The following is a 15,633-nucleotide window of genomic DNA, read 5'->3' on the forward strand; positions in this document are numbered from 1 at the left end:
CTAGATTATGCTGTTAAGACTTCAAGTCGCTCATCACTCTTTAAACACTCTCCCAGCCATTCTATCATTGTCCTTGAAGCTTAGTGCTGACCCTGGATGCTAACTTGGGTCTGAGCTGATGCTGTTTGAGCAGCTTGCATGAGATGATCTCCAACAGTCTGTTATTTCACAATCAAGAAAGCAGAATAAGTTACTTTAGACCTTGACAAAAATTGTTAGAAGCCACAGAAGAGTTACATTTTTAACTGATTAATTCTAGCTGGACTTTCAAAAGCACATCAGTCTAACATCATGAATGCAGGTAAATCATTCAAGACAGAAAATGGATTTAAAGAGGGCTTACCCTGCTCAGATATCTGATTTTCAGTCACATTCATTTGATTTTGCTGGAAATCTCTTTTAGGAGGCCTTTCAAATCAGACAGCTTAAGAATTAAAAACAAAACAAAACAAAACAAAAAGTTAGTCTGACTCATTCTGGCAGATGATTGCAGCTCAGGTTGGAGGGAAGAGAACAAGCAGGCAGTTTTAAGTACCTTAAAATACCACAGGACAAACATACCCTAGAAAATGGTATACAACATCAGCAGCAATGAGCATAAAACCCCTAATCTAAACTCCTGCTTACCTGGCTACCCTGTGGGTGCCAGCCATTAGTTAGATAGCAGTAATTGACTGCTCTTTGTATTCAGTAGTTACACCATGGCAGCAAATGAAGCTGTGCTAATATTGCTTTTCACACAAAAGTAATGCTAATAAGTAATATGAATTACAAGCAATTGCCTTGCAAAATATTATCTCAAATACAATAGTACTTGAAAAGACGCTTCCAATTACAGTTTTCAGCTATTCAGTCAATGTGGAGAGCTCTAATACATATGCAATTTAGTTATTTAACAAGCAGGCATCACAACAGCTAAAAGCTCCAAACCATATCCCATCTCCTTTTGCTCCTTCAAAGCAGAGATGGCTGATCAGTGTAATTTTGTGGACCCAAAATTGTTTGTTTGTTTTTTTTTAATATCCCTTTCCTTTTACACCTACAATTCAAGTGTGCAGAGATGCCAAGCTAAGGGACAGTTTGTAGCACCACAGTTTAGGGAAAGTAAGATCTTATTCCTTTCAAGAGTCATTGGGAGTTGTCAGAGAACAAAAAAATGCTTATGGCAAAATCATTGTCACACGTGCAGCTGCCTTCAAATTCTACAGTAATGAAGATGCACTGTCAGAGAGAAAACAGCATAAAGGCCATCCTGAGCAGCCCCTGAGGTGGCATTAATTAGTCAACCCTGTCCAAGGCCTATGGTAGAGAGGCTAAACTTGACAGAACATGTGTTTGAGAAGGGTATATTCTGTGTAATGGTTCTTCTACTCATCAGTGTTTCAAGGGTCATACAAACAGCTGAATGCTGCAGTTTTGTGGATAGTTGGCTTTACTGCTATCTGTTCAATCAAAGGTACTGGAAAAACACTTCTTCAATGCTAAGTAAGCATCGTTCTACTTCATTTTCCAGCACAATATGAAGCTACATGTAGAATCAAGGGTAAAAAGGAGCATGTTAAAAGAGCACCATGAAAATGGGGTGATAGCAACAAAGAATACAAATGGCTTGTTTTCCAAATGGATCAGTACGTGCTTTATCAGACACAGGCACATCCCTCAGAGCAGAATGAAATACAAGTACCTTTGCATCCAGTTGTCTAAATCGATGCACCATCCTGAAAACAGAAAGAAGACAAAAGAAGAGAGGACTGAATCCAGACATTAAAGAAGTCTTGGCTAACCACCCCATCTACTCCTCACTGGCCAAAAAGTGTAAGTGTTTACTGCAACTATGTACTTTAATTTCTCTTTACCCTTACACTATTAGTCTGAAAATGCTGGGATTGATCCCAAAGATAATCAAAGCATCACAACTTGGTAATCTTAGCATTTTACCAACCAGCCTCAATCAACTACTTCTGAGGCCACTGTGCAGCAACTGATAGAGAGATAAAAAAATAAAAATTAAAATTAAAAAAAATAAATAAATAAAAAGGAATCATCTTACTAAACAATAAAATGGCAACTGGGTTTATCTATCAAGTTCATACTGGGTTTATTCATATACACAACAGTTTGTAAAAATTTAGAGCTGCTGAAAACTTGGAATCATTACAAATACTCAACAGAACATTAACAGAATGAAGACAAAGAAGTGTAGACATACTCTTCTGAGGTATCACTGGCTTTGGTGTTGATTTTGACAAGGTAATTTTCCTTCATGACAGCTTCCCATGACAGAGTTTCATAATCTTCATTTCTTGAGCCTGGGGAATGTACATAAACAAAACCAAAAACACAGAGAAAACATTAGATTCGGTCCATTTGTGTCCCTACTGGCAAGATGCACAAAGGCTGGGTTAGTGCTTGCTAACTATTACTTTCTCTGCATAGAGACCAATCGCAGCCCAACTTCCCACCTCTGAGAAAGTTCTGATAAACATGACCCTAATGCATTATACTCTATGCTCCTGCCATTCCACCAGGCATTCCAGAAAGTTCCTACGTGGATTTCAACCTTCTGCTTGTATTCTACATTTTCCCATACTGACTGGATTGTTAAGAATAACATCTGTTAGGAACGTGCATAACCTACCATTCAACCCAAACAGTTCAAAATGCTGTCATACGGACTTCTCTAAAAAGCATCTCCTGCTGATGCTGTAAATTAAAGAATGACAAAGAGCAAGACAAACTTGGAGGCATCAAAGTCCTCTAGGATAATGTTTCTGCATTTTATCTTGTTCCAATTGGATTAGCCCAAACCATATGGGTCTTAATAACGACAAAAGTTAGCTACGTTCTCCCCTTCAAAAGCCACCATAAGGCCTGTATATCAATTACAGACACTCTTATCTTTTGGCAACTCCAGACCAACCGCAGTTCTCTAAAGAAGCACCAATATTGATGTAACCTCAGGAGCAATTAATTCAATTGCAGAGGTGTGCAGTCAAGACCCATCAAATGATTCAAGCCCCAGATTCCTCAACGCTGAGCTCCTCTGACCTCACAGTCTCAGTTTTTGTCCCAGATACCAACAGGCATTTATTTACCTGAATCCCAACCAGATTATTTCTATAAGAGTTAAGCAGGGAAGCAGGGATTTTGTGAGTCAAACCAGTAGTGTGCTTTCTCCGTGCAGTTCTCAGTTCCCATCAACATGTCAACTGAAATGACATTCTGGCTTTAATTAATTCTTATATTTTCTGTCGCTACAAGATGCACAACTGTGCATCATCTGTGCAGAAATATCTGTTAAACAGCCTTCCCAGAAAGGGAAGTGGACAGCCAAGACCATTTTAGTCAGCACTAAGGAATTTTATGGCCCTAAGATACACAGCCTTTGTCCTAATGAAGTAACAAATCCTGCCTGTGCTGCACAGCAAAAGTCAGGATGCTGATGGAGGGAAATGAGTCTGTCAACTAACTCATCTCTCCTCTGCTTCTAAATGGCACTTAATAATTGAAGACATGCCATGAGTTGGGGAAAAAAGCTTGTTAAAACAATTCATATCTGTGCCCTCTGATAAAGGAAATAAAGGGATCGCTAGAGGACTAAACCATTCCTGTGTTTTTAAGGTGGTTTGCCCACATGTCCATGCCCCGAGGGTCAGGAAAGTCTCTGAAGTTCATTCAATCTCATGCTAGCAGATGGAAGAGCCTATGAGGAAACAGCTGTCAGGCTGCCCTTGCAGCTAATAGTTGTATCAACTGGTAGATAGAGAGGGAAAAAGAAGTTTCAGGAGGTAAAGTAATAATTGGAGACTAAGGCCAGCTCTTGCATAAGTTACCTCAACATTTAGACCATACAAAGTCAGGAGCTGAACACAAAAAGTTTGTTTGAATTTCTTTGTGCAGAACATGCAGATGACTTTCAGCAGCTGCAGCCTCTGAATGAATTTATTCAGTGCTTTAACGCACATACACACTCACACAAACACACTCAAATAAAACAACTTTCAAAGCTAGCAAGCACCATAGGCAGTCCTAAAATGATACAATTAATTTGAAGACTTAATTGATTTATACACATTAAGTAATTCTGCCCGAGAAGATAGGAAAGCACTGGATAACTGCAAAGTATTCAAGTGGAGCAGGTATCATGGTAGAACTCAAAAGCTCTCTAACCAGAACAAACCCAAAGTTATTGAGAGACAGGGAGTCAGAATCATTTTTGAAACCTCCTGCTAGAATTTTAGCATAAGATGTTAGCAGTATAATTTCCCACATCCCAGGCAGAGCACAACTTGGAGCTGAGTGAAGATTAGAGCTGAGAAGAGGCTGAGGCTTTGATTTACATCTTATCAAAAGGGTTTCCAGTGGTTTTGCATTTGATGGAGAACACAAATGAGCTGCTCTTCATTTCCACTCCATCCACCTCCTTAAAGGTCTACACTGCCCTTGAGTATTTCCTGCCCAAACTATGTGGTTTAAGCACAGCACATAACGAAAGAATTGCAATGCATCTGCCACAGAGCTGACTTCCAAGAAGAAATAGTCCTACTCACAACAGATAGATGGCTCTTTACTCTCATTCTTACAGCAGCATTTAAAACATTTCCTCATCACCATGAAGATGTAGGCAAAGATGACAAAAGGGAAGGGGATGGTCAAGCGACTGCAGTATTCCTGGACCAAGAAGTAACGCTGGAACTTCCACACCTGGTCATTGTTCTCTTGTACTGACCCAACAGTGTAACTGGCAGGCAAAGAAGGAGGAAACACAGGCATTATTAGCTGTTCACCAAGGAACTCCATCAGAGGCAAGTTACACAGTTACACCTTAGCTCTAGGCAATTTCTCTTTAAGTCTAAACACACGAAACACATGAGAACAGAACGCTTCTCTGCAAGAAACTACATCTCATTAACTCACCAGCTAACATCTTTCTATGGAAGAAAAGAAAGCTTTTGACATTTTCGGTAGAGGTATTAATGAGAGCTTTTGGCATGGATCGGACCTACTGTACTCAAGTACTGCATTATTCCAGCAAGGTCAAAACCACAAGAGCAAACAATTCACAGAGCACCTGAACTTCTGTTGTTGTATTTAAATGGTGGGTGGGTGTTTTCAGAATGCCTGTGTTGAGATCCTCAAGGAGCCTTCCGTGAGATAAGGTAGGACCTTAACTGGCAAGTGTCCTGGTGGAAATTATCTGTTGTTTAACATGATAACTGCGATCCCAAATTTCAGTTGTGTGAGACCAAATGGATGAGTTATTACAATAGACTTTTTATGATAATAAAGCTGTGGTTTTATTTCCTGGAACTGCTGTGTGATGTGTGAGGAGTGCCTGAGGTCCTTCGGTTCTTTCATCCTGGAGCAGTGGAGGCCACATGACAGCCCACAGCTCTTCCCTCCAGCTGGTTATTACTAAGAGCTGTTTAATAGTTTGCAGATGACACCGAGTTATTAGGAAGTGTTGATCTGCCCGGGGGTAGCAAGGCCCTACAGAGGGGTCTGGACAGGCTGGATCACTGGGCTGAAACCAATGAGATGAGGTTTAATAAGGCTGAGTGTTGGGTCCTGCACTTTGGCCACAATAACAGACTACTCCCACATCTACAAACGAGACATGCACTCCCCCAGGCAAAGCTTCCTTGCCACTTTCCAGGACTTTCTTCCCTTTCCCAGAGATACTGATACAGCAGTCACAAGCAAATGATTTCTCCTTTGTTACATACCCAAACATGGCCACAAGTAGGTTCACAAGGAGGATGTTAGTTGAGAGCATGTATATGCACACAAGCGGGATAGTAATCCACTCTGGGAAACGGGGTTGGTTGTTGGCATCCAGTTCCACACATAAGGGCTTGGACTCATTCCCAGAAAAGGTGCAGCGGTCAAAGTTGTATGTGGTACCTCAAAGGGCAAGAGAGGAGAGCAAACAGTGAAATTTCTCCCCTCTCTTTCTGTTGGTCCAGCCCCAGATAATGCAAGTGAACACAACACGTGTTGCGTCCTCTTTCCTCCCTCCCCGTCAAACATAAAACCTTGCTTGTTGCTCTTTGGAGGAAAGGGGACAAAAGGGCAGATGCTGTGCCTCAAATACGGACAGCTATTTCAGCTATCTAGGCAGAAAAGAAGGCTTGTACTTAGAGAAATATGTGGTAGCAGGGGAGACCTGAACAGATGGAAACTACTAGACATGGAAATGATTTCTCATGGTAGGTCTTGTTTCAGAGGCATTAGCCTGGGCAACCAGTCAGCTGCTGAAACCCCTGAAAACCAGATGAAAGAATTCCTCTCCCACTCAAACAGTGGAATGGACATCCACTAAAAGGACAGAACCTTCCACCAACCACAGAAGCTAGCTACCATCAACATCATCGGGGTACTGGCCGAACATAGCCAGGTATGGCTCATAGATGACGGATCGAAATATCCATTCCCAGCGGTGCTCATTCTTCCTCAGGATGCCTTGCCTGGCCACACCAAAGGCCACCATCCACACAGCAAAGAGGAAGAGGAAGAAGAAGACATCTATCATCTGAAAAAGGACAACAAGCAAATGCATCACCGTCCCACATTTCATTTTTCTTCCTGATATGATGCGAGAGTGGAGAGCACGTATCAGAAAAGTCTATGTGGTTAGCATCATTTTCATAGAAATTTACAGCCACCAACATGCACATGCAGAAGTAATTGACTGTGCCCACAAGGGAACTTCAAAAATGTTCACACAACCATAAAAACAAGAGCTTTCAGAATACAGATCAGCCTACCATCATAAGACAGGCTCCTTCCACAAAAACCAGATCCACATGTAAAGACTACTTTTGTGGGGCAATCACAGCAATAAACCTCGCAGCCAAGTGCCAGGTGGAAGCAGCCATTGCTTCTGTAAATGCCACTCCAGGTGGCTTAAAACTGGCATTAATATTCCCAGCACTCCAGCTAGTGGTTTCATACATTTCCAGCTTTCAGTAGCATAAAGATATGTGAAGACTGGCAATATCCTAGTTAAGCCTTCCCGTTGTTGCAGACCAACCTTCCTCCAGTGACCGAAATACGCCACTGAAACATTTGAAACATGCAAAACAAAAGCTGCAAGGAAGAAAAATTTCTCTTCTGTTCTTCAATCTGATCTTTTTTTGGTCTGAAATTCAATCTTGCACAGAGGAAGAGAAAAAGGCCTTGCTCTTAATTAGATCCTATTCAAATCTTAATTAATTCTGTTTAGCAGATTTAACAGAAGGGGTGAACTTGCTGCCATCAGCAGAATGGTGGTGATATGACACCTTGTCATATCATTTATTTAAATGCTCTTGAACAGCTGCCAGAATCTTACCATCCTCTGCAGCATAATAATTTTGGGTCCTAGATTCCTGCTAACGGTGAAAATATGGATCAGTCTCAGAGTAAAAACTATGTAGTCCAAACAGAAAATGACTCTCCCAGAATACCAAGAGCTTTCATTAGATGAGTGAAGCCTGATGGAGACAGCAAAAGAAAGCGAAGAAGAGCATTGGGTAAAGCATACAAAAGTCATGTAAAAACACAGTGGAACATTGAAATAGGGAGTGAAAAGTGAATAACTGTAAAACAGTGTAGCTACCCAAGGTCTCAAGCCCTCTCTGACCTCGTCCCTCTTGATATTTATGGTTGAACTTGTTAACTCTCACTATGTTTACATAACTATACCACTGCTGCCTCTTTCTAATATTAACAGCAAGGTACCTTAGGTAATCGCTAGGCCTCACCACAGCACAACAATCACTCTGCTGCACTGAGGTAACAAGGACTAAGTTATAGTTAACTATACAGTTGCAAAACCATCATTTCTTTATCATGGTTGCTAACCCACCCATTCATGTAAAGCACCTTATGTGAACTGATGACTTTCTGTAACACTACTGTAAAATTACAGTCCACTTAAATACAACACACCACAGGTCAGAGTCCAGTTTACCACACTGAACTGTCAATAACAGGAGCCAGGAAAAATCCCACAGTACTTCTGACTATCTGGGACATTCGCCATTTTATCCTGGAAGTTTATTATGATTGGAACTGCCAGACTTGAAGGCACTGTCTTTAAATCCATGTCCATTTAAACCACCTTCTTGTAAACATGCTTATGCAAATCCAGATTAAGAATGGGTGCCCCAATGGCCCAGAAAGTTTAGGGAACTTTCTGGTTTAGGGAAGAAGACTTTGATTCAAGGGAAAGACTCAACCTCCGTTAAACAAAAGAGAAATTCATGCAGGTGCTCCTCCAATCACCTTTTCTGATTTCTTTAATTGCCGTTCTCAATTTAGAGTCAAGACTTTGTTGTATTTGTTGCCTTCATAAAGAGCAGGGAGTTTCAGGAACATGTTTCCCAAAATCTCATTACAAGTTGTAGTCAAAACTTGCAAAGAAAGGGATATCATAGAATGGCCACAAGGGAAGATGCTACTCACCTGAGCACAATCCCTGCAATGAAGTAGAAGATTGCTAAGGTATCCATAACGTTCCACAGATCTGTGAGATACTTACTACCATTCATATACCACTAGAATGGAAAAAGTAAAGTAAGTCACAGTCACACAGCACTGGCCAGTTACCTGAGGTACTCATACATGAGTACTTCCTCCCCTGTCTCTCCCAGTGCAAGGGTAAATGTCCACTGCAACAATAAGGTTTGTTTCCTTGCTCAGGTAGTGCTTTGTAATACTCAGTAGGCATACCGGATTGTTTTCAATTTACCCAAAAAGAGTTTTTTAAGACGCCCAGCAATGCCAGAAATTACTGGCAACATGTTTTTACTGCTTACTTCTCAGTATTTTCTATGTCTAGAGTTCACTGACTTAATGCTCTTGCAGTGAGACCACAGACAATGCACCACAACGTGTTCAGAGGACTCAACCCAATCCTATGGATGCTGGTACAAGGAATGCTCCTGATGAAGGCTGAGACCAATGTGCTCAAGGATCACATGAATGAACACAAATGCTCCTCCGGGAGCTTAGAAGTAGATCACTGTGAGTTCCAGCAAACTGCTGCCAACTGGGTCAAAGGAGTCTTGCTTTAACCTACCAGGAGCAGCTGAAACAATGTGGGGAGGCAGAAGGGTCACTGCTTCAGGGCAACTGAAGTGACACAGTTTCTCTTTTGAAAGAGCTCATTCAGTTACCTGTTCCAAGCTACATGCATGTGTTTTAGAATAGAGATGCAGATGTAATTCATTCTTCTAAATACCTGAATCTCTAATTCTAAATTACAATGCTAGTAAGAATCTCTACAGATGCTGCAGCCTATGTGGAGTGTGGACTTCTGACTCCTGGAAGAGCATCAGCACTTTATGGGGCAGAATTATGACATTTGATGGCTCTTGCATTGCTACAGATACACAAGTGTTTGGCAGCTAGCAGGTTGCAAGGCTCAAGATATTACCAGATACTTGGGACCCATATGTACCCCTTTCTTACTATTTAAGGTACCAAAGGTTGAGTGCAGAGCGAGGACAGCAAATCTTACACCTACAGTTGGACCACATGCAACATTACTCTTACTATTCCTTTGCTGTGAAAGCAAAAGCTGATACAACCCTCCTTTTTTAGTGATTAAGGACACAGATAATATTTTGACAGCAGAATTAGACCCACACTTGTCCACTCTATCTCAGAGGAAGCCAGGGAGAAAGTGTCCTGAGAAGCCAATAGGGATGGGACACTGTTCTGCCTTGTGCTTCTCAGCAAAATAGCTTTGAAGTGAGGACATCAGCTTAAAGCTCAGATCCTCAACAAAGTCTCTGTTTTAGCTGCCTGCGCTCCTGTAATCAAGCTGATGCAGTCTGGCTGCTAGCTATTAAAGGCATCACTGGGATCTGAAGCTGTTCTACCTGCTCAGGTTAGAGAGAAAAAGTGGCACTGGGAGGGAAAAAGGTTTCTACCCCTAAACCTTTCCCCTAGATTTTTGCTGGATACACAAAGGAAATGCACTGACAGGTCCAGAGACACCAGAACCTAAACCAGCAGAAACAAACACCATTAGTGCTTTCATTGTGACAGTCTTTCACTTTCAACCCATTTTCCTTAGCAAGTAAAGCTGGCTTAAATAGTGTACTAACACAACTGTTAAAAAGGAAAAGGATTAAATAGAAATTTAAGCATTGTAGCATCAACACTAAGTAAAGTCATCTAGGTTCATGGGAGAGATTTGGTTGGAGAGCGGTCTGATTCACACATCACTCAGAAGCTCTTGTTTGCTTCATAGGACAAACAGAAAGCAGCTGTACACTGAAACCACACTGATGCTTCCAGCACCTTGTGATTCAGGTCCCCCAGAATAATGAACTTGCTTGAAAACAGTCTTCATAGACAGGCCAAAACCACTGCACATAGGGGAAGAAAGTAAAAACAAACCAACCAACCCAAACGCATCTGGAATACTCATCTAACCCAGACAATATATCCTGCTATTTAGTAGAAGCCAGAACTTCTTCAAAAAGGGTACGTGTAAAGCAGAATATCATCTATAAAGGCAGTCCTGCATACTGTTCCCACACAACACCAGCACAAATATGAAGGCAGTCCCAGGCAGGCCTATACGTGACTAGCAAAAACAGTAAAGCAAACAGAAATATGTAATGATATGATGTTGCTCACTGCTCAAAAAATAAAAATAAAAAAGGAATGGGAAGGGGGAACACAGAGAAAAAGATGGAACATACAACCCAGGAAGCAGTTACCCTGTAACTCAGAAGCAGACTGCACTGCCTTAAGCTATGGGTGAGGGAGGAAACTGTCAAGGCACGGCTTTAAATCTAGCATTAAACATTTTTGGCTTTCAAGCGCTGCCTACTTGTCTCACTTCATCACAAAGCAGAATGAAGACCAGCACATAAAGGATGATCTCCAGGACGGTAGGTTCCTTCTGGAAATCCATGAGCAACACGTAGGCAAAGAGCAACAGGAAAACGATGTAGAAGATAACATTCCAGGAGAAGACTACAAAGGGCGAGGTGAAGAACGACACATAATACAAGAAGAGCTTCTTACTCTTCTCCACGGGTTTTTTCCTGAGGAAAAAAAGAGGGGAAAGGTCTCAAAGCACAGCTTTTATGCCTGGTAATATCTGTGTTCTTTATCAAAGTGAAAATTAGAAAGCTTGCAAAGTCTAGCACAAGATAGCACTGTCAAGTTAATCACAGAAACATTCAGGGTGGAGAAGACCTCTAAGATCACCAAGTTCAGCTTGAACCCACCCCACCATGCCCACTGTTGTTCACCTCCTGCTGGCTGCACAATTGCTGATACAAGCTGGGATGTACTCAACTGCACAGAGACCTGGGCAATTTGCTGTAGCAGGGGGATGATCTTAAGAGATCTCTACCAGCTTGAATTGCCCTGTGATTCTATGATTAATTGACTTGCTTTAACTCCGTTAATGAGAATCCAATTGGTTACCTGAATGAAATGAAACCACAGCCTATTAAAGGGAAAAAGAACAGACACAGTATAATCTTCCAATTCTTAGTATCTCTTGAAATCTCTCCATACCACTGCTTGGAAAGGAAATTCTGCAGGGAAGAGGAAAATATTCTCATTTGCTTAAAGAACAACAAAATAACTTAGGAATGCTATCAGAGCACATTTGATTTAGAAGAAAAAAACCTTGAGATTTAAAACAAAATAACGATTCCTATATAAAAAATACTGTAGCATCAGTAACTGTGCACTGGTTCCTTTGTCCAGCCATCCTCTAATTTATCTGACAAGCAATTTAATGTGAGCCTAAACAGGCCTTGAACTGATTTAAGAGGCACTTTACATTAGGCAGTATATCCACACTGTGTGAACAAAGGAGTTGCACCAAGGGAGAAGCCACTTTGGGCAGTCTTTATCATCAGGTTTTCTCTTTATAATTTACTGTTCTAAATAATCTTCCCTTCTCAACTCAGCATTTGTAGGCAATTCAGCCATTTCCAGGACAGATGGAAGCCACAAGAAGGGAAGTGTTCCTCACCTGCCCCAATCAGTGCACTTTGGGATGCATTTCACAGCACTGCAAATGTTGACTCATCTCACCCAGATCACAAGAGTTACAGTAATATGTGCATTGATATTACCTGCACCCCTGGCTGTGCAATGAATTGCTGGTCTTTCGCTTCCACCGCTAGTTCCAGGCAATTGCTCCCTCCCCAGGCTTCACAGGAATAGGTCAGCAGCTGCTCAGCTAGATTTTCATCATTGCTGTAGCACTCAGTGAACAGCTCTGGAGGAAAGAGACAGCTCCGTAAGGGGAGAAAGCACCTCTTCCAAGCCTCTCCCCATTTGGAAACAGCTGTAAAGCTCAAAGAGTGGGAATTATCCAGACTTATCCTGCAGCATTAATGCTCTTTCATACAGCACTTGCTGCATACTTGTACATAGACCTTCCATCACAATCACTCACACGGAGCTCCAACTTCAGACTCAGTTTTCCATTGACTGGGATGCAATTTCCCCCAGTGACTTCCAAAAAGGACCATTAAAGCACACAGACTGAAGAGTTCTTCCCAAATTTTCAGCACGATAAAACAACACATGCATACACTTTGCACATAATAGACTTGCATGTATTAAGTTTTCACAGAGAATGAAATGAAAATAATATATAAAGTCACCTTAAGCAGAGATGATGATAAGGTGAATTCTACACTAAAAGCCGAGGAAGTGCTCCTCTCCAGTAACATATTTTCCCAAGCATTTTTCAAATAGCTTTTAACCATCACTGCAAGGATATATAGCAATACCTTCAGCTGGTATTACCATATACACTGCAGGACTTCAGTAGTCCGTGTCAGGCCCAAGAGACCTTGATACCTTTAAGAAAGTCTATGCAGTTTTCACCCTGTGAAGCAGGAGATACTATCTGGTAACAAGCAAGAAATTTTCAGATCTTATCTCCAGATCTGATGCACAGCAATGTTTGCAACACCATCATCGAATGTAATTTGTGGATATGACAGCAAATTGCTTGGCAATGCAGTTACAGATCTGCTATTTGCTATAAGTGGATCAGTCAGAAGAACAAGGCCTGTAATAAAGCCTTCAGAGGCAACACTGTACTGTATTTTGCTCCAAGTTATGGTACGATGGGCCCTACTCCAACTATGACACCAATTAGCCTCTTTAAAATAGGAAGTACTGGTTACTCCAGCTCATGAGATGCACAACTCAATTCTGAATCACTGACAACCCTTATAACAGGAGAAACAAGAGGTCATAAAAAGAAAAATGACTGACCTAGAGTACATGATCTAGATCTGCATTCTCAGTGAGTGACAGTATTGCTTTTCCCAATAACAAAGGTTTATGATGTTGTGGTTTAGAATTCAGGAATTCAATACCCCTTTTATCTGCAATTTATTCTCACTCCTACTTTGCAGTACTACTGCAAATCTGAAGGATGACTCCTCTCAACCCAAACATTACCAGCACTCATGAAGAAAGTTTCTCTTACCCTATATTGTCCTTGCTATTTTAGCCTTGCCATCACAGCCAGGTAGCTTTTCTTCACAAGGAAAGAAATTTTCCACATGCGCAACACAAATAAATAAATAAAAATCCCTGAACACTCATATTTGGAGGCAAGCTGTTCAGACAGAACACAGTTTCTAATGGGAACAGATGGTGTGGAAAACATTTCTAAGCAGTGAAAATCACAGTGTTAATGGAACAGGTGGCCCAGAGAAGTTGTGGGTGCCTCATCATTAGAAGTGCTCAAAAGTCAGGTTGGGCAGGGCTCTGAGAAACCTGATCTAGTGAAAGATATTGTGGGATGGTTTGGCCTACGTGAGCTTCAAAGAGGTCCTTCTCCAACCCAAGCCATCCTATGATTTCATGTTGGATAACTAGTTTTCTAAATGAAGGCTTTTTCCTACTTCTTCCTGAAACGCCATACTCTTCTTTACAAACCAGGCTAGACTACTGGGGATTATTCAGGCAAACTGAATGAATTACATTCCTTACATTCTGCTGAGGAAAATCAACGTGGTTTTTATTTTGCATTATTTACCCAAAATGAAAACACTGTTACACAAGCATTGCTGTGCATCAGACCTGGAGATCACTAAAGCCAGTAATGTTCAAAGAAATGGAACAGTTTCCTGATCTCTGACCCTTCTACTAAATTTCTAGAGGACTTATAAAAGGCACTTACCTACTGCTCTTGTCTCATACTCATTAGCAAGCTCCTCAGACTCACCAGCAGCATTTATATCATTCTTCACTTTTGCCATGCTTTTCAGGAGCTTACTGGCCCCAAGAGCTGCCAAAGTACAACCTCTGGTCTGTGGAGAGAGTTAAGTCATGCAAACCCCTACGAAGAGTGAAAGTGATATATTCTTTAAACACTATCCCCTCTTTTTGCAGCTGCTGTATTCCCAGTCAAGACTGGCAAATGAAGATCTACTTCCATGAAACAAATGGTAACGATCTCTGTAAAGGTTTGGTAACAACTTTGTGACCAGTCTGAAACGTTCTTTTGTTTTTCAGACAGATATCAGCTTTGCATTTTTGACTGAAGATGCACAGAAGAGGGTCTGCTCTGCCAGGAATTGCATTCCTGTATTCACAGTACACCTGTCTGGACCAGTTGACTATGTTAGTATATAAGAGGGAGGAAGCTCTCTGCTTTGGAGACATGGACCAATGTGAGCAGGAGCATCTATTAGCTTTGCATGCATTAGCATCACATTTGCAGTCTGTGAATTATGCATTCGATGCAATTATATCTAAATGTCTAATCAATGTTAGAAACGGATTTCAATCAAATACCTGGGATCACAACACTTCCATATTGCAGAATGTGGGGACACTTAGCATTCAAGATTGAAAACAGACAAGAAAGCGTAGCTATATATAAATGCTAGTTCAGATTGCTGACACATAACTAACATTACAGAAGGAAATTATGAAATCCATGGCCAAGCACAAAAAGGGGTAACATTAAACCTACTCACAGAACCACCTTGAAATTATAAGCCATAGTTCTGTGGCCAACAACCCAAAGACAAGGAACACCACTGTGCTATTCACAAACAGGAGCTGAGAACAATTAAACTTACTTGTTCCCAAATGACTTTGGATAACTCCTTCTTGTTCTGAAGAACAGACCAGATGAATAGAGCTTGCAACGGATGCCTTGTGATAGGACACTCAGTCTGAACAAAAAAAGAAAAGCAACAATTCTTCAGACCAAAGTTCAACTAAACTGTTTTCTGGAACAAGTCCTTAAAAGTTCTACACCACCAACTTCTTTGCTCCAGAACAGTTTGGTAGAAAATACCATGGTCTATACCAGGTTATGAGTCCTAATTATTCATGCCCAGCTAGTACTGGACTCTGCATTTATGTTGGTTTAAATTACAAGCATAATTATGACTTTGATGACTGCAATAGAATTTCTTGTAACTCGATATCTGAATACATCCACCCATTTTGCTCATAGCTAAATGATCCTTACACGTATTTGTAAAATGCGACCACACATTAAGTGTAAAATAAGGTCAAGACTTTTAAAAGTAAATCATGCTATACTAGAAATAAAACACAACTTTTCCTTTTTCCTTTCCCCCCCACCCTCCTTTTCAGGGATGCAGAATGGAAAGAAATGGTTCA

General features: G+C 41.1%; 1 protein-coding gene across 13 annotated transcripts in view; it reads right to left on the reverse strand.

Moving 5' to 3' along the window:
- The window catches only part of TRPM8 (transient receptor potential cation channel subfamily M member 8), a 94,039-nt gene that overhangs the window by 5,283 nt on the left and 73,123 nt on the right, over nt 1–15,633 (reverse strand). For 9 of the 13 annotated variants that reach the window (XM_015867771.2, XM_015867770.2, XM_015867766.2 and 6 more), the window contains 13 exons: nt 15,081–15,176; nt 14,174–14,303; nt 12,099–12,244; nt 11,437–11,549; nt 10,832–11,048; nt 8,449–8,540; nt 7,334–7,475; nt 6,361–6,532; nt 5,727–5,904; nt 4,551–4,741; nt 2,210–2,309; nt 1,685–1,718; nt 344–424 (listed from right to left, as the gene is read on the reverse strand). In XM_015867771.2, coding sequence (XP_015723257.1) covers nt 374–424; nt 1,685–1,718; nt 2,210–2,309; nt 4,551–4,741; nt 5,727–5,904; nt 6,361–6,532; nt 7,334–7,475; nt 8,449–8,540; nt 10,832–11,048; nt 11,437–11,549; nt 12,099–12,244; nt 14,174–14,303; nt 15,081–15,176 — 1,662 coding nt within the window. In that variant the 3' untranslated portion in view covers nt 344–373. The other 4 variants (XM_015867765.2, XM_015867768.2, XM_015867767.2 and 1 more) reach the window with 4 other exon arrangements.

The sequence above is a fragment of the Coturnix japonica genome, chromosome 7 (genome assembly GCF_001577835.2).
Source record: "Coturnix japonica isolate 7356 chromosome 7, Coturnix japonica 2.1, whole genome shotgun sequence".
NCBI lineage: Eukaryota > Metazoa > Chordata > Aves > Galliformes > Phasianidae > Coturnix > Coturnix japonica.